The sequence below is a fragment of the Hakea prostrata genome, chromosome 9, assembly GCF_041222555.1.
Source record: "Hakea prostrata isolate BN-2017 chromosome 9, UWA_Hpros_2, whole genome shotgun sequence".
NCBI lineage: Eukaryota > Viridiplantae > Streptophyta > Magnoliopsida > Proteales > Proteaceae > Hakea > Hakea prostrata.
Window position 1 is genome coordinate 2,984,423 of NC_142608.1, and position 22,815 is coordinate 3,007,237.

The 22,815-nt window shown below is 39.0% G+C and overlaps 1 protein-coding gene and 1 pseudogene across 2 annotated transcripts; one reads left to right on the forward strand and one right to left on the reverse strand.

Annotated features, from left to right (window-relative positions):
• Window positions 1-3,600: 3,600 nt before the first annotated feature.
• Window positions 3,601-4,648, reverse strand: LOC149004059 (E3 ubiquitin-protein ligase ATL6 pseudogene; annotated as a pseudogene).
• A 2,842-nt stretch (window positions 4,649-7,490) lies between these two features.
• On the forward strand, window positions 7,491-21,989 carry LOC149004060 (transcription initiation factor IIF subunit alpha-like). Of its 2 annotated transcripts, XM_089168940.1 has the most exons (10): window positions 7,491-7,722; window positions 7,888-8,079; window positions 9,198-9,353; window positions 9,897-10,042; window positions 10,293-10,663; window positions 11,711-11,826; window positions 18,959-19,093; window positions 19,420-19,635; window positions 19,744-19,953; window positions 21,382-21,989. In XM_089168940.1, the coding sequence occupies exons 2-10, from the start codon at window positions 7,909-7,911 to the stop codon at window positions 21,475-21,477; spliced, it is 1,617 nt and encodes a 538-aa protein (XP_089025066.1). In that variant the 5' UTR covers window positions 7,491-7,722; window positions 7,888-7,908; the 3' UTR covers window positions 21,478-21,989. The 2 variants fall into 2 exon arrangements, with proteins under 2 accessions (XP_089025066.1, XP_089025067.1); XM_089168941.1 differs by having other exon boundaries at window positions 7,491-8,079.
• The last annotated feature ends 826 nt before the right edge of the window (window positions 21,990-22,815 follow it).

A 22,815-nucleotide genomic window follows, 5' to 3' on the forward strand; every position in this document is an offset into this window, starting at 1 on the left:
CTTTGTTATCGTATTGTTATTTCGTCTCTGTTGATATGGTTTATTTAATTTTTGTTTCTATTCCACAATAAGAGACTCTTGTCATTGGGTTGATTGGTTGATTGTATTTTTATTTCGTCTCCGTTGATTTGGTTTTAGTTTATTTAAATTTTTATTTCTATTCCACATTATGAGACGATCTCGTCATTGTGTGAATGGGTTTATGGACAAATGAATAGCCATTCAATGGTCTATTCGTTTCATATGGTACAATTTTAGAGCTACATCGGCACCCATTCTCTAGGTTGTAAATCAGCCTGATTTACCCCTCAAAAAAAAAAAAAAAAAAAAAAATCAGCCTGATTAGGATAAGCATCAACGCAGTTTTCTTAAACTCTCTGAGTCAAGTAGAAGGAATTGGTCAGTCCACTTGGATCGAGATCTCACCCAGTTGCTACATGCCCTCACTTCTGGATTGCTTTTCTGTCTTGGCTCAAAAAAATTGACTGCTCTGCTCAGAAAGTTGGGGAAGTTGACTTCTTGTAATAGGTAAAGCGGCAAATGGGGTGTACCCTCCCCTCAAAACTGGCAAATGGCTAAGCCAACAATAAGTGTATGACTAATTCAATTCAATTTACTGAATAATGTAACTAATTTTGAATTTTGTTTTCACATTCTTTTGTGAATACGGAAACTTGACTGCTCTAGCATATCTATTTGAGAATTTCAGTGATGACATTTAAGATTTTTCAAGCAATTATTGAGAGAATGCAATAAAGGAAATGTACGTGGGGAAACTTAGCGACGATGGACACATGAGCTTCATGATGAATCCTGCCCGTGGCTGGGCCATCAGCAAGGGATTAACCACTGAGTAAAACACGTAAATAGAATAATCAATGTCAACACCAATGAAAACTTGATCTCGATGCGTGTCTGAAGCCAGCCCAAAGATACTATGGTAGTAGAAACCTAGGCTTTTCCAGCCAATTTAGTGAAAATCTGCCACTTGATTAACCTCCCTGAGCAATGCATGATTTCCAATCAGTGGTGTCAAGGAAATTTGGAAGAGCACTCTGCTCCATGGAAGAATCTTCCTGGACATTAAAAGTAAAACCATGACTGTAGCAGAATCAGACTTCTCTGTGCTGTAACCAAAAGGGACCTAATGAAATGTCCCCTCCCTCTGATGTTTCTCTCTGCTGAAGATTTCCTCTCTTCACTGGAATTGTTTTTGTCACTCTCGCCTCGTGCATTCTGTCCTCGCTGTTTGGAGTAAATCGTAAGAGACCAAGAATCCCTTGTTTATGCTTTTTTGCAGTTGAGGACAACCAGAAGCAACTTTATATATGAGCAATACTGCCAAGTGGGAATCCAAATTCGTGTTCATTCTCAAGGTCAGACCTGAGAGTTGTTGCAGTGATTACTCCTATGTCTAATCTTGGTGAAAACCATCAGATATGATTCATATGAATGATAAACCCACCAGCATTAGTCAAAATCCAGGGGATATAGAAACCACATGGTATAGGTATAACCGAATCTCTCTCTGATCTCATCTTCAGAATGATGCCTGATGACCCTGCCAGATCCCTTTTTCCAGGCAGTTAAAAATTAAAACAGTTGGGCTGCTGATATACTTTGTTCAGCTGGACACACTGCTAAGTTTTAGAACTCTGACCAGATAACTACAACAATCAATTGGGTTAATATCAGCACTTGTAACTGTAATATTTCATTGCTGAATCTAACTAAGCATGAATGTATCACTAAATGAAAATTTTCTTGCATGTTGTATACATCTTGTTTTTTTTTTTTTTGGGGGGGGGGGGTGAAGTTGTGTACATCTGATGAGCCTGTGAGTTTTTATTTCCTATTACTTAGCTATTTTTATATTTTGTTACTCTACTGTCTTATACATTTTGTTTTTTATTTTCTTCTCTTGTTCTTAGTCCTCCGACTCTTACCAGTTTAACAGCAACAGATGGGGATCTCATGGGTTTTCAGTCTTTGGTGAGAAGAGCTCGTGCATTGTCACATCTTGTACATTATGTAGTTTTAAACAGGTTTATATCCTTTTTGATAATTTTATAATTTACAGTAGTGATCCATTTTTTTGTAATCTTTTGTTTGGAAGGATGTCCGGCCATGCAGCATTAGAAATAATACTTCAATATTACACCTGGGGTTTTCTGTGATTTGCCAATTTCTAAGTTTTCTTATGACTGAGACTTATGGGATGTCAAATTCCTGGTCTCAAGGAAAGTCTGGATTTGGAACATCTGCAATTTCAGAATGTCATTTCCGTTTCCGGGTTTTTTACTTCTGTTAAGAAAGTGAAGTGTTTCGAGAGATACTTTTGACTCAGGAAAAAAAATACTCTGTCTCTTTGCTATGCACAACAATGTATTTTTGTACTAAATGATTTATTGAGATTAAAAGCTTAATTTTAAATTTTAAATTTATCTTCAAATAGTCTTGTATTTATTTTGTTTTCTCAGCTAATTATTTGGTATATATATGTACTGTTGTGTATAGTAGAGACTTGTGCTCTACTGTGTACAACAGCAGATGTTTTCTCTCTAACTCATGATGATGACACCATTCCAATGTGGCTGTGAACAAAGAGTTTCAAGAAGAGGATAGAAGTCTAGGGGTGTAAATGGATCAGATTTGTTGACAAAAAAAAAGTAAATGGATCAGATTGGTTACCATTTGATTTGTGAGGTTAGGTTTGAAATTTAAAAAGCACTGGTAGTTATTAGTAGAAAAAAAAAAAAAAAAAAAACATACTTCAGTAAAAGATTGATAAAATCAAGAAAAATAAATCCAAATAATTAACTTAATCGGATAATTTTATCGGACTGATAATAATCGGTAAGAAAGAGGTATACCATGTCTGCCATGCTTCTTAAAGGATTATGAAATGTGAGAGGGAACATACAGTAGAGGACAAGACCATTAAAATAACAGTGGTTTCTATTGGGGGGAGAATGACTCAATAACATGAGAATATAATTATTGTAGGTTGTCTTTTTTTTTTCTTTTTGGGTACAAAAGGGCTTTTTATACATAGGGAAATAGGGAAATTGGGGATGTGATATTACATATGCCGCCGTTAAGGGTTGAACCCAACTACCTCTTTATGAGAAATGATATTCTCAACCATTCCGTTAACCTTTCATTGGCCTTGGGCTTTGTCTTTTTCCTTGATTTCATAATTGTCATTGTTTGATAAATAAAAAGAACGCGATCTGTGCTGAAATCGGATTTCAACCGGTTATTAGATTTTTCGCAATAGTCAAACAAGAGAGGAGGTCAACAACGATAGATTTTCTTGGGCTCTCTTGTACGCGTTGTTATCCTCACCTTCTAGGTTGAGTTTTCTTGCCCCACCTTCTAGTTTTTAAAACACAAAAAAATAAATAAATAAATTTTACCCGTGGGCCCCACGTTGGCCAATATACTAGGGCCCCCGCGGGGTGAGGATCCAGATTCCCACCCACTCACCCAGAGGGACAGGGGATGAAAACAATCTGCCCAGGTGGAGAGGAAGTGGACTCCTCTTGTACTACCGAGGAGAAGAGGATCTCATGAAAAAAGGCGGTACCCTGGAGAAGACTAAGCCTTCCAGTCTCCCTCCTCTATCACTGCTTTCACCGGTCATCCGGTAGTCCTTCTTGGGACTCATTAGCACTGGGAAAGCCTCCATGCTCTTAGTCCGTTTCACCTGTCTCATGCTCATTATTTGTTTCCTCACGTGGTCCGGCAATCGGAGGGTGAACCGCTCGACGTTTTCTCCCGGTTGAACCAGCGAGTGACCCGTCGAATTGGACCGTGAAAATCTCCCCGCGTATCTAGATGGCTTGTTTTGTGACATCTGAGTAATCACCTCCTCAGGTGAAACTGCCACTTCCACCGCCAGTGGTGGTTCTTCGCTTGTGTCTTGTCTAGATTCAAGCGTTTCTGCTGCTTCTCCTGGTACAAAAAAGAGGTTAGCTCGGCAGACCGGGCAGGTTGTGTGTTTAGATAACCAAGCATCAATGCACACCGGATGGAACACATGGTCACACTTGGGCAGCAATCGAATCGTATCTTTGTCTTGGAACTCAGTCAAGCAAACGGCACATTCCAGAGCTCCTTTTCCCAATTTGTGACCTCTCACATATGAATATGCAAAGGTTGGGAACGTCTCGATCAGGATTGGATCGAGCCCTCGATTTCCTCGTCGTGAGATTCCGTTTTCTTCGCTGCGAAAGCTAATGCTTAGATCGCTTCCGGTATCGGAGCACCCATAGAAGCAGGCGACGATGAAGAATAACAAGAAACAAGCAAAAATAAAGATGATTGTGATTCCAGAATAGGTGATATTGATGGTTGAGGCGTTGGAATTGTAAGTCGATGGTTGATTACTGCTCTGTGCAATGGTGTAAGGTAACGAGCCGAACATGAGGAACAAGTATATGCAAACGAGTACTTTTTGGCCAAACAAGCCAATGATCGAACGGTGAATATGCTTCTGCATCATCTTGTTCTTGGTGGGGAAAAGAGGAATCGATGCTCGTGCCTTTTGTGCTCTTCTTCAGTTTCTTTTTATTGTCTTCCTCGTTTCTTATGTGGAGTCTGTTCACAGCTTTCGAACTTTCTAGACAAGGTGAAAAGTCGCTTGAATGTCTAGATAGAGCTAGGTTAAGACTTTAAAGCGTTACCTTCTTGTAACTTGTAAGTATATACTATACCCCAATAAAATAAAATAAAATAAAAATAATAATAATAAACAAAAATTTTTGTAAGCACACGCATCACACGGAGGTTCACATTCTCTACAATTTCCATGCCTTACGTGACACAATTAATTATCCAAGGTCATAAATAGAACCCAATTAAAAATTTAATATAATAAATTTTTAATATTAAATTTTTAGGCCTCAAGAAAAGATGAAGAAATGAAATTTAGAAGAAATTTGAGGATTTATTAGATTCAATTCCTAATTTGATACTAATTCTAACCTTTGGATAATTAATTGCCACATGTCACAATCTTAAATAGAAATTACAGAAAATTGCCAGAGGTGATAATTATGGAGGATGTGAACTCCACATTAAACACGTTTAATATCTCAGCCCTTTACCCTAGACAAAATTGAATTTCGATTTTTTTTAAGACATAGTCAATGAACAAATTCTATAGGAAATTGAATTTTCTTTCATTATAGGTTGTAAATATGTTTAAAACTTAAAGTTTATTATTTTATAATTTTATAATTTTATAATTTTATATGTTTTAATCGTGTCTTTTATCCTATGGTTTTTATAACGGAAACATTAGTTCTACATGGGGCTAAGAGTTGCTGATTATCTCGTTTGTATATAATAAGGGCTTATGTAATATTAATTTGGAGTTAATGATCGAATCCTGTGCGACACGAACCGAGCCTAAACCCTGTTGCGTCCCTTATTCAGAAAGCCCACTGCTGGGTGAAGATGTGGTGATGCCATTAAAGAGACACTTTCTTTTAGAGAGGTCAGCTGGATAGTTACCTTCCTATAGGGAATTGAACTGAATAGTTACACTCACAAAGATAAGTGACCTTACCCTTTCACCCACAGCCTTTGAGGCTCTATATAAACCTATTTTCGAAATCATTCTTTACACTAAATTTCCTCTTCCTCTCTCTCTCTCTCTCTCTCTCTCTCCTCTCCTCTCCCCTCTCTCTCTCTCTCTCTCTCCTGTTGTTATTTTGTTAAGCAGTGAACATATCCTGATTACACCTTTAAGTAATATTTCTTGGATGCAACCTTAAAGGTTTGGGCTAAATGATCTTGGGGTGAAAACACAATTAGAACCTATATTGCACGATTTGGGGTGTTTAAATACATTAAAGAAAATATCTTTGGTACATTTCAGCTCTGAAGAAATATTGTGATTACAATAAACGTTCAAGTGTTTGTGTAGATTCCTCAACAAGTTTCAACATTATATTAGAATAAGATATTAAAAAAAAAAGAAGGAAAATTTTCATTACCACCACCTGAGTTATCTCTTAACACTAATGCCACCCATAGTTATTCCTTATCAATTTGAAGTTACGACTTAGAATAAGTCGGACAATGATTATGAAAGTTTCTCGTTTAATTTGGGTTGATTTCACGTCTTCTTGTTATCCTTGCAACTAGGTCCGATTATGATAGATTTATTATTCATTCAATTGCATACAAAGCTAGAAAGACAATGGCTTCAAGACTGTATTTTTGAAACCACAGAAGGAGAGATTCCATCTAGGTTCTCTACCTTCTTCTTCACCAAAGAACTACAATTGAGTGATGGAGATTCTCTATCTTTGGAGTTTAGAATGTAAGAATATTTTTATCCAAGATTGCATAGATCGACTAAAAACACTTTGTATAATAATGATACAAGATGATGATGAACATACATTTATAGGATTCATTGGAGACGAAGCGCAGAATATTTTCTTTTTGTCTCCCACTAGGAACGAACTTGAGGTGGAAGTTGATTCTATGATCAACTTGATGCTGGATCTTCTACTCTAAATTCCTCCCTGTTCACTAACTTCATGGTATATCCTTTCTGACTAAGTAGATGTGATTATGATTAGGGTTAGAGGAGGGACCTATCATCCTTTATATAGGCAAATCCGTTAGATCGTTCATCAAGATCTAACGGTCCCTATTAGCCCACATTAGCCAGTCCATATAAGAGTTTTAGTAACTCGTATATTACCCATATCAGACCAATAAGAAACCAAATCAAAGTATAACACAATCGATAAAGCCATCTTATATGGAATATTTAATTAATATTCTAACACAGAAAACCTATATGGGGTGAAGGGAAGGGTGAAGAGTTAGTGGAGAATAATTCTAATGGAGAAGGGTAGATAGAAGGGTACATGAAATCTTTTCACCTCGTTACACATGAAGGTGTAATGATCTTTATGGGTTGTACAACTAAGTATTCTAACAAACCATAAACTTCTATGTTTTTCAAAAATAAAGTTGGGTGTAGTGTTTTAAGGCCTTCGACTATTAGTTTTGATTAACTCGTGAAAGACAAATTTTTATCTATTTTTGGATGAGGATAGTAAAGTAATTTAACTAAGTGATTAATACTAAATGCCACTTAAGGTTATTTTAGACATTCTAGAAACAAGAAGACGTTAGCCGTCACGTAGTTAACAAACCGTCTTTAACGGCAAGGGGGTAATAACAGAAACAGACAAGTACAGGGTCTCAGAGATAAATTCAGAAAAATTAAAGATAAGATTTTAATTTATTTATACTGCAGGAGAACAATTGTAATTATTACTCTTTCTTTTTTAATTTATTTTGATAATCAAATTTTGCGGAGAAAAATCGTCAACGTATTCATTTCTTGCCACGTGGCAGGTCCTTTTAGTAGAATGCCACGTGTCGAGCGCGCTTTTTACTTACAGTTCTATTAATTGCGGGAAGACATCCCGTATCTCATTCACAGACACCTTCAGACATCAGAAGATGCGATTTCCGCTGACAAAGTAGAGAAGAGAAAGGATTGGAATCGAAGCCACCATAACAGCAGCATCTTTCAAGCATTCAATTCAACGCTAAGTCTTTGAAATCTCTCCTCTCTCACCACTCTTTAACGACTCCCTCAAAAAACTGTAGAAATCGAAGCCTACTGCTTCAGAGCCTGTTTTGTTGGGTTAGGTTTTCTTTCTTCTTCTTCTTCTTGTTTTTAAGGTACGCTTATCTTGTTCAATTGTTTTTTACGTACACTGATAAGTTTCCTGAATTCCGAAATTTATTCCGAGTCATTTACTTACTGTTCGCAGTTCGTGTCTCTAGCGATGAAGTTATAATTCTACTAATTTGTATTTTGGTTTTATGTTCATTCTTGATTTCTAGGGTTTTTCTACTGGAATAGAGATGTCGTTTGATCTTCTTTTGAAGCCGTCATGCAGCGGCTGTGGTTCAACTACTGATCTTTACGGGAGTAATTGTAAGCACATGACTCTCTGTTTGTCATGTGGAAAAACAATGTCGGAGAAACGTGGGAAATGTATCGAGTGTGGCGTAACACTGACTCGGTTGATTCGTGTGACCGCTTATCCCTTCTTTTTCTGTATTTGTTTCGTTCAATTTGAGTGTGTTTTGCGAAGTTAATTTGCTCCGTTTTGGATGTTGTACCTGATGTGTCCAATTCGGTGTCCATCTGTGTTGTATTCTGGGACAGCGCACCTAAACTTCTCCTTTCCTTCTACCTTTGGTGTGAGCTTTTAGGAAGTAGAATCGGGCAAATTAGCCAGTCACTCCCCGCAATTAAACTACTTTTACCAAAAAGTAATAGTAGTAGTAATAATAATAATATACACTCATCGGTTTTATGGCTTTATCCTTAATTTCTTTGGTACATATACTTGATCTATTATTTATATTAAAACATCATACTCAATATGAACTATGATCATTCCTTTTATTTAATAATGGTTCCCAGAAATTGGTGTGGATTTTCTTGTATTTCTTCTGTAAATTCGGTTGAAAATCCTCCCTTTCTAAATAGTTGAAGTGACTTATTAATTGGCTTGTTGGTGTTGCACCGTTTTGCCCACTAGTCTAGCTAATTTCTAATTTTGTTTGTTGTTAGTTTCTGGGTTTTAAAGTCCATGCCCTAGTAGGTTGGAAGTTAACTGTGTGGTTTGTTGTTAAGCGTGTGTCTTCTTATATGGTTGAAAACAAAAATTCATTAGAGCTGAGTTGGAGGATACTTGAGATATATGAACTAAAAGCATGAGTAATGCTTCTGAAAAGAAGCAAGGAACAAATGAGACCAGAGCAAGAATAAGTGATACTGCAGCTCTAGAAAAGAAAATTTTCACATTTTGGTTCAAATGACCGAATAGAGGCAGCCTCATTAACTTCACATTCTAAATCAGCATGTAGAAAGAAACTCCAAATGGGAGCTATCTTGTGAGGTGGGTATTGGCACCCCCATCTCCCCTCAACCCTTGTTTGTCGGGGAGAAACACAACTGGACCATTACTGCTTCAAAGTAAAATTTTATCTAGGATGCCCTGCTTCTCTTCCCCAATTGTACGCACATCTTCTTATCTGTCTATATGCAGTTCTTAGATTTAGGTCTGTGAATCTCTTTGCAAGTAAACTATTTGACAATTTAGTTTTTTGTTAGAACTCAGTTTGTGTCATTTCTTGTGCAGGAGTATAATGTTCGAGCTGGTTCAGCAAGTGACAAAATTTATTTCATTGGTAGATTTGTTTCAGGGGTTCCCAACTTTTCAAAGAAGAAAAATGCAGACAAATGGTTTCTCCAGAAAGAAGGACTTCAAGGGCGCCAAATTACAGATGCTTTGCGGGTATATATATTTTTTTACATGAGTTGCTAATGGATGGAAGGAAAATTATTTTGTTTAATTGACTCTAGAACATCACAAAATTTAGGTTAAGCTGTCATTTCGTCGTGCAGCACCCTGGCAGACGGAGATTTTTCTTCCGCCACCAAACAATGATGAACATTTTCATCCTTCAAGTGTTTGAAAATGCCTGGTGGTGCAATTATGAAAATTTTGAACATGAACATTTTCATCCTTTTAAGTGTTTGAAAATGCCTGGTGGTGCCATTATGAAAATTTTGAACTTTGCCGCTCCATGTAACATTTAATCTGGTTGCTTATTAAGTACATGCTTTTATGACTTGTTATGGGGGAGAATGTAAATAATTCCCCCTTCCCTTTTTTTTAAAGCTGTAAATTTGTTTATTCAATTCTTAGGAGAGCCACCCATGATTCTTTATAACTAGCATAAAGAAGCCATGATGGCTTATGTCTTACTAGTGGATGTTGCATTGATCTGTTTCCTGTATCAGTCTTTGGTTTCAACATTTGTTATGCATCATTCAGGAGAAGTACAAGAACAAGCCTTGGCATTTGGAGGATGAAACTGGCCAATCTCAGTATCATGGTCAGCTTGAGGGTGCTCAATCTGCTACATATTATCTGCTTATGTTACAAGGAAAGGAATTTGTTGCTATTCCTGCTGGTTCTTGGTATGCATAACCACTCTGCTATCTCCATGTTATGATTGAGTAGAAATTATAGTGTGTTATAGTCCTTCAATAGTCTTTTTTGTCTGGGAAGGATTGTCCTCCATGTAGGTTGAATTTATGTTCATGACTTTATGGAAGTCGCAAAATCTGAATTCTAATATATCTTTGCTGATTTAGGGATCCAATTTTAACCTTAAATTGATAGTTTTTGCTCTACTGTAGTAATGGTTTTTTTATATTTGATCTTTAGGTACAACTTTAACAAAGTTGCTCAATACAAACAACTTACATTGGAAGAAGCTGAAGAGAAGATGAAAAATAGGAGAAAAACAGCAGATGGATATGAAAGGTGGATGATGAAAGCAGCAAACAATGGACCTGCTGCCTTTGGTGAAGCGGAAAAACTTGATGAGACAGAAGGTGGTGGGACCACTGGACGGGGGCGTAGAAAAGCATCTGGTGAGGAGGATGAAGGAAATATCTCAGATAAGGTAGAGGAGGATGAGGAAGAGGAGGTGGCAAGGAAAAATAGACTTGGCCTCGGCAGGAAAGGTGGTGATGATGATGAAGAAGGTCGTAGAGGAGGTGATCTTGAGTTGGATGATGATGGTATTGAGAAGGGTAAGAACATACTCCTTTTTGTGGGTGGGTGCTTTTAATAATCAGTTGAGCCTTTTACCTTAAACTCAGAAAATTAAAAAGAAAAAAGAACAGCATATAAAAGAAAAGCTCTGCTTATTGTCCTAGATGCATATAAAGGCTATGTTAGAACATGTTCAATAATGATAACTTTGCTCCTTTTTATTTTTCATTTTTGTTTTGTGAGTTCATTTATGTAATGAGGTCCCGTTGTTCAGTGTCCTCTATTTTGCAACCCTAATCCCAGCATGTCGTTTATCAGTTCTCCCAAATTCATTGAGGGTTACTCACCTTCTATCTACTCCTATCAGAATCGTTTTACTCTCTCCTTATGGTGATTTCAGATGTCTTTATTGCACATGGCCTTAATAACTCACATAACTCGCTCAATTTGTCATGTATTCTAGATACTTCTATAGTATGTTGACCTTTATTCCTATTGTTCACTGTCTCATCTCAGCTACACTAATTTCTTTCTCATCTCAGCTACACTAATTTCTTTCTTCATTTGGCAACTTGCTCCAAAGTGATAGTTTTAGTTTTATTTCTGCTTTTTTTTTTGGGGGGGGGGGGGGGGACTAATTTCCTTAGGGCTTGTTTGGTTACTTGAGTCTGGAGATTTCAAAAATCTAGAGATTTCTGTTATTTACTTCTCTTGTTTACTTGTGATTACCAATTTGAGATTTTGTCATGCTTTTCCAACCAATTGAGATCCCATTGTTCCTTCAGGATTTTCTAGATTTGATTCTGCATTCTGCCTGGGATTAAACCTAGTGGTCTAGTCTTATATTTTTGAAAGGGGGCATCTCCTATTTTGCCATGGAAACTCTTCTTTTGCTAAATAGTATCATGTACTAGTTACAGGATTAAACCCCCCCCCCACCCAAAAGAGAGAGAGAGAGAGAGAGAGAGAGAGAGAGAGAGAGAGAGAGAGAGAAAAGCTCTTGGTAGATTTGGAATTATATGGGTTAGTGTGATTTGAATTCTCAGGCAATACTTGATTACTTGATTTCCTGCTACCCTTCCCAGGTGATGATTGGGAGCATGAAGAAATATTCACTGATGATGACGAAGCTGTGGGTAACAATCCCGAAGAAAGGGAAGATTTGGCTCCTGAAGTTCCTGCTCCTCCAGAAATTAAGCAGGTAAACTGGTTGAATGTCTTTCCCTTAAAGGCATAGATGAGAACTTAGGAAGAGTAAGTTTTCAAACAGAATTGGAACAATATCAGATAAATAACCAAAACTAACAATATATAAGAAGAAGAAAGGAGACATTGCCACAGGTGGAGTAACAGTCCATGAACTGTGGCAGTCTTCTCCATATTGTAAAATATAGAATAATCAATTACAGTACGGCAAAGACTAATTTTTCAGTCGTTTCTGATGTAGAATGCTAACTAACCTCAATAATAACAGAAAGAAACAAATAAAACAAGAACTGATAACCACTGTACATGACAATAATACCTTGGTGTTCTAGCACATAAATTTACTTTCACTTAACTCTCAAGCTGGAGCATATGAATCACTCATATGGCCAGCTTTTAGAAGACTTGGTACGCATATCACACCATAGATATGCAAAACAAACAGAATACATAGTTCCATTCCTCACAAAGTGATCATCAACTTCGGTTTCTTTGTCCTTACATGAAACACAGGTTGTGGGTAATATAGGTAGCAACTTGATAATCTCAGAACATCTTCATCAGTCTGGTAATCAGAATCCCCAATTCTTGAAGCTAAGATTTTACCAGCATCAACTTGACTGCAGTATGGGCCCCAAACCCTACTTGGCCTTGGCACTACAGATAGCCACGACATCCCCCAGCGACATGAATTTTACCAAAAATTGGCAATATATTGCCGATAGTCGATTATTCCGGCGACTCTGTCTTCACATTTCTCACCTCTCTCTCTCTCTCTCTCTCTCTCTCTCTCTCTCTCTCTCTCTCGCGCACACACAGTCTCGCTTGCAGGGGTTATCGACTTATCGCTGCCGCCGCTGATGCCACCTCCGCCAGTGACAGCGGCGGTTGGAAGTGGAATGGCAAAGAATAGTGGTGGTGATGGTTCTTCTGTGACGCCGTCGCCGTCGCCGTCGAAAGGGAGTCTAAACCCTAGCCTTCTCATTATAGATTTATATCTTTGATTCTCATGGCAGTGTTGATTTTCTCTGTTTTGCTTCACCTTCTCCTCCGCTACCTTAGCCGATCTTCCTCCACCACCTTTAGATCATCCGGCGATGGAAACCAGGATTCTGTGGATCACTCGCATCACGCTCACCGCATCTCCAGCCGCTGCGTGTCTCTTGAGTATCAATCTTTGATTGATTCACTTCCTCTGTTCTCCTTCAACTCTGTTACTGGTCTGAAAAGCTCATCCACCGTGATTGTGCAGTTTGTTTATCTAAACTTGAACCTCATGAGAAGCTTCGATTGTTGGCAAAAATTCGGGCGACATGTCGCCGGTAACGCCCGTGTCGCCAGGGACCGACACGGCGACACCCGGTGACATGTCGGACCATGGCCACAATTAACTAATTCTTGTTAGAATGTTAATCGCTTCTCCATGTGACAAAGATTACCACCAAAGAATGTTCAGTAACCTTTATAGCTTCCTTTTAGTTTTTTCCCTTCTTACTTTCTCTTAGATTATCTGAGCGCATAATAATGTAACCTGAGAGTCACACCCAAGCCATGTTCAACGTCCCACCGTGCAGCAACTACACTGTTGGTACCCAAATACTGCATCACTTTTTTAGGGATAACATGTTTCCATTCCACACCCCCCTGGGGACCCCCAAAAAGGAACAGAAGAAATGCAGTGAATTGCTTCAGTGATGCCGCAACATGGTGTAGCCAACAATGAGATCGAAACTCGAAATCTCGACCACTCGTTTTGCATAATATACATACATAATTGTAACAAAGGGAAAAAAAATACAAAACGAATGAGTGATTAAGATCAAAATCTCAACCACACGTTTCAATATTTGCCGTTGGCTGCACCAACTGATGGACGAGCCCTAAACTGAAGGAAAAAACGAAGGAAATAATGATAGTATTAAAACGACGTAGCCATGTGGAGGAGAGAGAGAGAATTAAGGTTTTTTTTATATTATTATTTATAACAGAGAATTAAGGGTGACTGAAGGAACCGTAAATAGGGAGGGATTGTGAGGGGGAGGGTATAGGGCATTTTTGTGTGACCTAGGTAGCCTCTGGCTGAGGGCATCATTGGGTGTGGGGGTGACTGGATCATTAAAATTAGATATATTTTGTGAGTTTCTTTGGTTTTACTGTTGAATTCCATAGTGAATTGAAGTTTTTTTTATCAAAATGGTACCAGAGCATGTTGATCCAGGGATGGTTGGCGGTCGCATGGAATCCAAGGTTGAAGATATGGAGAGACAAGTATCGGCAATGCTATTCAAAATTGAATCCATAGTTGGTGCGCATGGAGGAGGAAGAGAAGAGAAATCAGAAGTTTAGAGATGAAATCGGGGCTTACTTGCGACAAGGGAAAGCCATCGAGCTCGAGATGCCGGTGTGCACAGAGAAGCTGCCAAGTATAGTCCACCGCACGGGTGTTAACTCCTGCCTGGAGCGACACCGGAATGAGGTGGACATCTGCCAGGTCGAATTTGGGGCTGCTAACGGTGAGTTTGAGGCGTACGAATGGCAGTTTGTAGAGGACGGGGAAAAGCAGCCGAATGCGACGGTGGCCACTTGCCGGCCCTGGAGAAGACGACGAAAAGAGAGGTCGGAGGTATGCTTCGACTATCCTTGGGTTGCTAAGATACGTGGCCCAAACTGTAAGAGCTAGAGCCCGCGACTTTCGAGTCCGGATCCTCAACCGGTGCTCTCGACGGCTTTATCACCGCAAATTACAGGGGGCCAGGGTTGGGTGATGGGAATTTTTTTTTTGTTTTATATTTTTTGCCTGTGGGGCCCACCGATTTTGTGGTGGTAAAACCGTCGGGTCTGTGCTCCCCTGATGGGGTGATGATCCAGATTCGCGACTTTTAGGCCCAAATTAAACCCATCCATCTCCGATTCTACTAGGCCTAGGTGTAGTTTTAATTCGATGGACCGTCTATGGTGGGCTATTTCGAAAATCGATAGAATATTATCCAAATTCGAGATCCATTTACACCCCTAGGTCCAACCCAAGGACCTCTTCAACTCTGTGAACCACTCAATCGGTGGTCCAACCGAATCGACGGTTCAGTCGACCGTCGTCTTCAACCTCTTGAACTCGAGTAGGGATTTTAGCGGGGATCAAATCCCCTATCAGAACAGTGAAAGGGGACCATCTAGGGCTGTTGGCGGTGGAGACGGAGGACGCGACGATCCTGAAGGCTGCGGTGCTATAGTTATCTGTCGAAAATGATCCCGGAGGAAAGAACGGCGATGGCGAATTCCCCTTTCCGCCACTTATCTTAGGGCTAGAGTCTCGTATTCAAGCGAGACTCCCAAAACCCTTCCAGCTGCGAAGAATGCCACCGGATTTACGAAACAGTGGCGTCAGGAATCATTGGGGGTGATGCAGGTGGCCGTTTCGATCCGGAAGGAAACGGAGTTGGAGTTCGCCGTCGAGTTTGAGACTAGAGAGTGTGATGCTTGGGCATCGGCTTCAGGTCGCTTGGGTTATTTTTCTAGTGATTATTGCAGCGTAGAATATCAGGGAGCAGTTCTTTCGAAATCATCCGGGATATGAGATTTCAAGCAGGAAATTTGGAATTACAGTTGATCCTTTTTCTACGCTTGAGGATATATGTCGATTTCCAAGATCGGCCATTAAAGATATTTTGAGTTTTAAGAGCAGTTCAAGAGGCACCGTATAACTTTTGTGACTGGAAGCTCAGAAACTGCTGCATTTGGATCACAATCAATCTCTCAAATGAATGGAGATGACCTGCGGCTGTTCTTTTGAAGGGGAGGAAAATTCAGATATTCCAGGGTTCCCGAAAAAATTTCACACCTGGATGATGGTTCAACTTCACTCTTCTAGACCGGAAGAAACGTACCTGAAGAGAATCACCCAAACTGGAACCTGCAAAGGAACACTGAACGGGCATGGTTGTGTGGCAAGCATGTGAAGCTCAAGCTTTTGCTCTTTCTTCACCTAGAGAATAATGTTCCATGTCACCTTGAAGGCAAGGTGAAACCGAAGGAGGGAAGAGTTGTTAAGAGACCAATTTTGAGGGACGTGCATTCTAGGCCTAGAGTACTAGGTATTGTAGGGGATCAACCCCAAATAAGGAAATTATTTGGTTATGTGTCAAGATTCTATTGAGGGTATAAAAACGAAAGAGTGTGTCTGTGTGTGGGGAAATTTTGGGTGTCAGTGTTGGGGCGAGCTTGACTCATAGAAGAGTGATGCAACCCAGGGTTTGGGGTTGGATATCTAGGGTCTTCTAAATGGGAATAAGCCCTTGATGCCTTGGCTATGGGTTTTAAGGCCTATATGACTGCTGGGAATGGTAATTCAGACCTGAATATTATTAGAATTCAAAATTCAAACTTGAATATCAATTCCTAGTTGAACATGGCTTTGGCTAGGGTTAGGGTTTGGGGAATTGGGCTGTTGTTCTGCAGTCTAGAAGTGGTAATGCCTCTGATCTGTAGTTTAGAAACTGACTTAGGGAAAGAGGGGTTAAGGTGTGAAGGAGTTAAGGTTTTTTGGAATTTTAAAAATTCTGCAACTTTCTCGACGTATAAAAGGAAGTGCATAAATTCTAAAAGTCACTAACTAGGGTAGGTTTGCAGAAATTAAGATTAGATCTTCGTTTAGCAGGTTGGGCGATCCTAAAGAGGGTTTAATGGGGTGTTTTGGGGCTGGAATGAGGGAGTCCTTGTTGGGTTGGGATCTGAAAATATGGGAAGAAGAAGATAGGAGATGGCTTCTAGGGTTTGGGATAAGGAATGTAATTTACTTGGGCCGTTGGAAACTTGAAGGATGCTGCTGGACTTGATGATGGAGGCTTCAAAGCTGGATTGCTGGTTCGCAAGAAGGCTGGAATGAACGATTGAGTGCTTGAACAAGGAGGAACTTGAAAATTGCAAACGATAGCTCAAACCCAGCTGTAGGTCACCCTCCCAAGGATCCCACGACTATATCAAGTCGTTCTTCAATCTCAGTTACTTCATTTATCAACAAAACTGCCAAATGACAAATTGACAGGGCTATTTAGCCATTTAGCCCAAATAGACTCAAACAACGAAACTGGGTTCTCAAGTAACAAAGACTCATCTATTTAGGACTCAATTAATGAATTCCCTACTAAATAAAAATCCATATGCTTACCAAAACTAGCCTTTCTAAAATTAAAATTCTATCACACCAACAAACTAATACCAAAATTACTCAACTACTAAGACTCCAAATTAGGAAATAAAATTAGAATTAAAATCCAGAAATAAAAGTCGACCCGGTGAACTAGTTAAGCTCGATCTAGGGGGTGGGAAAATGGCCATTCTACCCCTAGGCAGAATTCGGCCCCTTTTGGTTTGGGCCCACTTCCGAATGGGCTTGGGCCCCGTCGTTAGCTCTGTTGGGCTAGCTGGGGGCTGGATACATTAGAGAGGGAAAGACCTTCTGGCTTTGGGGCAAGTAGAATAGGATTTGCAGGATTTCTATGGGGGAGTTATTGAATCCATTTGGCCTTAATTTGAGAGTTAATTGTAGTATTTCCCTTGTTCCGGTCTCTATTCATCCATTTACTTGCAGTGTGTCTGAGTCGAGTTTGGATTGTGAGGAAATTGTAGGTTTATCTCAGCAAGAGAGGGGCTTGGTTGCAGGGTTTGATTGAGGGAATAGCTGGTGTCTTGTCAATTGGAATAGCTGGGGTCTAAGTAGTTAAGACAATAGGAAGGGTATGGGTATGGGAAAGAGGGCAAATTAGATTTTAGCACAGTGAATCTGCAGAACTAAGTAATGGGGATTAGGGGCATCACGATCAAAATAATCAGAAAATTGCAACAACAATTCATAGAAGTCAATATTCCATTCAGTATGAAGTAAGATTAACAATGCTAAGATTTTGAACTCAATCCTAAACTGATACCCAAATAGAGCACCAATAAGAATTATCAATGCTAAAGTAGTGAACAGCAGTCCCAAAAATGAATAAAGCAACCAAACAGCAGGAGACAATTATTGAAAAAGGGGAAATAGAAAAGGAAATATAAAAAAAGGGGGCTGCGGAAAAATATATGTAGATAGTGCTGCCGTAAGGTGGAAGGGGAAAGCAAGGCAAAGGCTAAGGCTAAAAAAAGTGCAGAAAAATTCTGCTGCAAGGTAGAAGGAAGAAAATTGAAAGAAGAAAAAAGGAGAAGGAAAAGGGAGATGCAAGCAGGAAACTTCTGCTCTTAAGGTGGTCTAGGATAGTAATAAAGAGATGAAGATAAGAAGGATTGACAGAAAATGGTGCTGCTGCTGGGGTTTAGGAGGTGAGGAAGAAAAATTCTAGAAGAGAGAAAAGAAGTAGTTTTGCAATAAATAAATAATTGTAGGACTATTTGTGTTATGAAAGGAAGGGGAAAGGAGAGGAGAAGAAGCTTGCCGTAGGAGAGAGGAGGAAGAATTACTGCCAAGGAGAGCAGAACTTGTGCCGCTCTTTGTTTCTTTCTTTTTTCTTTTCCCTCTTCGTCAGCGAGTTCTTTTTGGTGCCCAAGGTACTAACATAAAAGAAAACCTTATGCCCAAATTACCTGTAATGAATTAATGTAGGCCATCCTTAATTTACCCTTACAATGGAATAAACTCAAAAACATTAACAGTTTAACCCAAAAAAAGAAAAAAGAAAGAAAGAAAGAGGTCCTGGTCCAACACGTGGCTAGTATAACTCAAAATCCCTTGCCAAACTAGATGGAAAGGTTCCGAGCTGGCCATCTACATCTCTGGTAGTAGCGAACGATTGTAGGGAGCTTTGGAGCTTATATATTTGTTTTGCTGGGAGTGATATTTTTAGAGTGAATGCTCATTGTGAGGTCTGCCTAGTTAATCATACTTATATAATTCACCGAAAAAGAGAGATAGAGAGAGAGAGAAGATGAAAGTGGCATGTGTTCCTATGGTCTTCTGATATTTTTGTGTTACCTCAACTATACTAGCTTTCCAAAATGACTCTGGATATATGGTATACAATGCTGCTAGTCTTCAATCCTTTGATATTCTAGAGTGATTCCTGAAATCTCATAACTAAAAGATTTGCAGGGTGTGCAAGAATGCTACTTATGTAGTTTGCTTTTGTGATGCATGTTTACAGGATGAAGAGGATGAGGCTGAAGCTAGTGAAGAGGAGGGGGGTCTGAGCAAATCAGGGAAGGAACTACAGAAGTTGCTTGGGAAAGCTAATGGGATGAATGAATCAGAAGGTGATGATGACGAGGACGATGATGATGTAAGTTCATATTTTGTTCGTCTAGCCTGTGATGTGGAACTCACGCATCTTCATGGATGCTTTCTGAGCATAATGTGAGAGCTGCGTTTCTGCTTTCATGAGGCGTATGTAGATGGGAGTGTCATGGGACCCTTAAGCTCCTTTCTTAATTGTTTTGTAGTTTGACACTCAAAATAATTGCCCATCGGGGGAAGAGAGAACTTAGGAGTCACTGCACTTGGTCTTTATCTCAAGGAGGTCTATTAGCACTCCGTTATCCTAACCATCTGAAAATGCTTTCTCACGGCTTTTATTCTCATTGGTAGTCTTTATTTGCACATACACAGGTGGAAGAGGGTGATGGCTTTTCCCTTGTACTGGCTCCAAAACAAAAGGATGCTCTAAAAGAGGAGCCAACTGAAAACAGCCCCTCAAAAACTGGAGCATCAGGTTCTGCACGAGGAACTCCTGCAGCAAAGTCATCAAAGTCAAAAAGGAAAGCAGGTGGAGATGATGCAAAGGTTGCTAATGGATCACCTGCTAAGAAAGACAAACTTGATACTGTAAGTCACTTCATTCGGGATGGGTAGACTTAGGTCCCATTGATATTGATGATCTTGCCTGTACTGCTTGCAATTCTCTATTGACTGTAGCTTTTTTTTTCTGCCCAGGAATCAAAGCCATCTGTTAAGGATGAGCCACTGTCGACTTCCAAGAGTAGTACACCTCCTAAAGATTCAGCACCATCTTCTAAGGTTGGATCAACAGCTTCAACTGGCCCTGTTACTGAGGATGAAATCAGGGCTGTATTGCTGCAAATGACACCAGTTACTACACAGGATCTGGTCGCTCACTTTAAAGCCAGACTAAAATCAAAGGAGGTATGCCAATGCCTTTCTATCTTGATGTTCATTGGGTGTCTTTTCTACATGACTGTTTTGCCTCTGCAGATTCAACATTACCATTGCCATAAATATCTTTGTGCCAGTATCACATTCACTGGGAACATGTTATCATCTGTATTATTTGATGTGTCTCATGCAAGTGAATAATTTAACATCAAACTCACATACTGAGGTTGCTTTTACATTTTTTGAGATTTCATTTGGAGTTCAACTGGTGATGTGATTTGAGTTTCTCTGTTTGGTGTGTGTGATCTAGTAGTTTTTTCCCATTCTTTCAGCATGTATCAGTCTTCTGCCCATATTTCTTACGACTTTTTATCAGAATTTGCACCTTGACTTACAAGGCTGATTCCAAATTGTTGTTCCTGTTGGGAGAGTTTTTTTCCTTTTCAATTTGGGGCCTTATCCATATCTTCCCAATGTCAGATTGGTTAAAGATTGAATTATTTTTTCTTTTATGATGTCAATCAGAAAACTAGGACCTTTAAATATGATGGTCGTACACATGCAGCATGGGAGCATAGAGATAGTGGTATAGTAATTCAGGGCATTTTTTCAATACTCATGGATGCTGTGCTTTATATGGATGAACAAGAGTGAAATGCTGATGAGCCAACCTCTTAATATCTTAGTAAAACCCCGGGAGGCAGACCCACATTATGACTCGAGGCTGGTGAAGTTCATGCTGACAATGAAGCTGGGGCACAAATTTTTGTTGTGAGCTGATGACCTTACGAACCTCTAAGCTTTTTCCAAGGTAGCCCTTTGCAGCATTCTGTTTAATTACCTTGGCTCAAGGCTGCTGGGGCTCATGCTGACAATAAAGCTGTGACCCAAGTCGTCTGATGTGAGCCCATGACTTAGGAACTTCGAAGCATTTATCTGAATAGCTGTTTTCAGCCTTCTGTTTTACCCTGGAGAGATTGGTAAAGCATAACCGTGAGTTCAGAAAGTCTGGAAAACTGGTGTATTTGCGTGGCGGAGAAAAGTTGATAGTACGAGTATGCGCTATAAGAATACGGGAAAACTAAATGCTTGCTTGTAATTTATATCATACTTCACATATTTGTCCAGTTGGTCTGTGTCACTCTACTTGCAAGAGGGGGAAGAAGAATATAAGAAACCTTGACAAGTAAAAATGAACTTCATGCTTAAATGTTGAAGTTCAAAGTTTAAAGTATTGTTTTATTTTCTTGTGGCAAAATAAAGTTTAAGCTACTTCATTAGATACAATAAAAACACTTCCATTTGAATGGATGAAAATGGAAAAATTTATAATTCCAACGGATATGTTTACATTATTTTTAATTCATTGAAGCTGAATTGGTATGTTTTACCATTACAATTATTGTGAAGTTGTGTGCTCCTTGTTTCTAATTCTATTTAAATGAATTAATCTTGCAGGACAAGACAGCTTTTGCGGATATTCTGAGGCGGATTTCAAAAATACAGAAGAGGAATGGGTCCAGCAATTATGTCGTATTGAGAGAGAAACAATAATTGAGCATTTCTGATTGGCTTGACCTCCTGCTCTTGCTTTGCTTGCATGACTCTTTACGTATTAATTAGGGGTTCTCACCTACTCGGTTATTTGACATGTTTTTTTTCTTCTTTACCGACATCTTTTCTGCTAGGAAAGATAGAGAACCCTGAGTCAGACTCTCCCATATACTTAATTCTGATGAATCATGAGAACAGGATTATCAGGTTTGTCGTATTTTTGTGTTCTTTGCCTAGCAATATAATATTTGCTTTCAAGCTAATAAAATTTTGCACTAACATGCTTTGCCCGTCTGAGGGACGATAATGCCAGTGGTCAGAAGGGTAAGCTTTTTTTGTATTATGCATCCAAATAATAGTCCAAGAAGCATATCATCAATTGGTTTTTTTACCCCATTGGTGAGGAAGTAAATAGCATAGGGTTTCAAGTTATTGATACCGAGATGGTGAATTGTAATTCTTTAAGTCATTGATCACACCACTGGTTGACAAAGGAAGAACATGGTCGTGGTTCCTCTGCAAGAACTGTGATTCTTGATTATGTCAAGAATATTATGCGTAATGTACTAATTTTGTCTGCCCCTCCTCTCTTTCTTGCAAGACAGTAATCATATGGGATATTGGAGAACAGACGTCCTTCTATTCAAGGGAGGTACGAAATTTTGTCCAAACATTGGGTTCTGCTAGGTGACCGTGAAATTTTGCTGAAATTTGGGACTTTTTAGGTGGAATTTAGCCCTAGTTTTGGGTGGTATTTAGGGTAATTTGAAATTGGGTTTATTTATTTATTTTTATTTTTTATGTTTAGTCTAATTTGAGGCTAATGAGCACATTGGAAAAGTCTTATTTTTGACATAAACTCTGATCCATAGATGTGTAATTGATCTGCACCTGTGTGGGTGTATGAGTGAAACTGGAAGTTTAGAACATAAATTTTTATCAATGTAAATATGAAATTATGTAAGAAAATGTTAAAGTTTTTATCAAAATGCAACTAACACATACAACAAATAAAAACCAACATATAAGTATGCATTACGTTGGATTCATTACCTAGGTCATGGAGGACACTAGAATACTGGATATAAGCATGTTGTGACATGGTATGGAATTATCTATATATTTCGTTACTGGCATTACTAGTTGTATGGGTCCAAATGAATATATGAAGATAGAGTTACCTACCAATCCATCTTCATAACGATGTAGTGAACCATTATATGCTTTACCAAACCCATAATCATAAGCTGTATATAGTACAATCCCTTAGAAATTTAAAAAATTTAGCGAATTTTGAAAATCTTAAAAAATCGGAGACTTTTCATTTTCGATATGGTG

Excerpts from the sequence above, each read along its gene's own strand:
- LOC149004060 (XM_089168941.1), top strand. The coding sequence starts at position 7,909 with ATGTCGTTTGATCTTCTTTTGAAGCCGTCATGCAGCGGCTGTGGTTCA. Across the intron at positions 19,636-19,743 it reads AGAAAGACAAACTTGATACT|GAATCAAAGCCATCTGTTAA; the intron begins GTAAGTCACTTC and ends TTTTCTGCCCAG. Across the intron at positions 19,954-21,381 it reads CCAGACTAAAATCAAAGGAG|GACAAGACAGCTTTTGCGGA; the intron begins GTATGCCAATGC and ends TTAATCTTGCAG.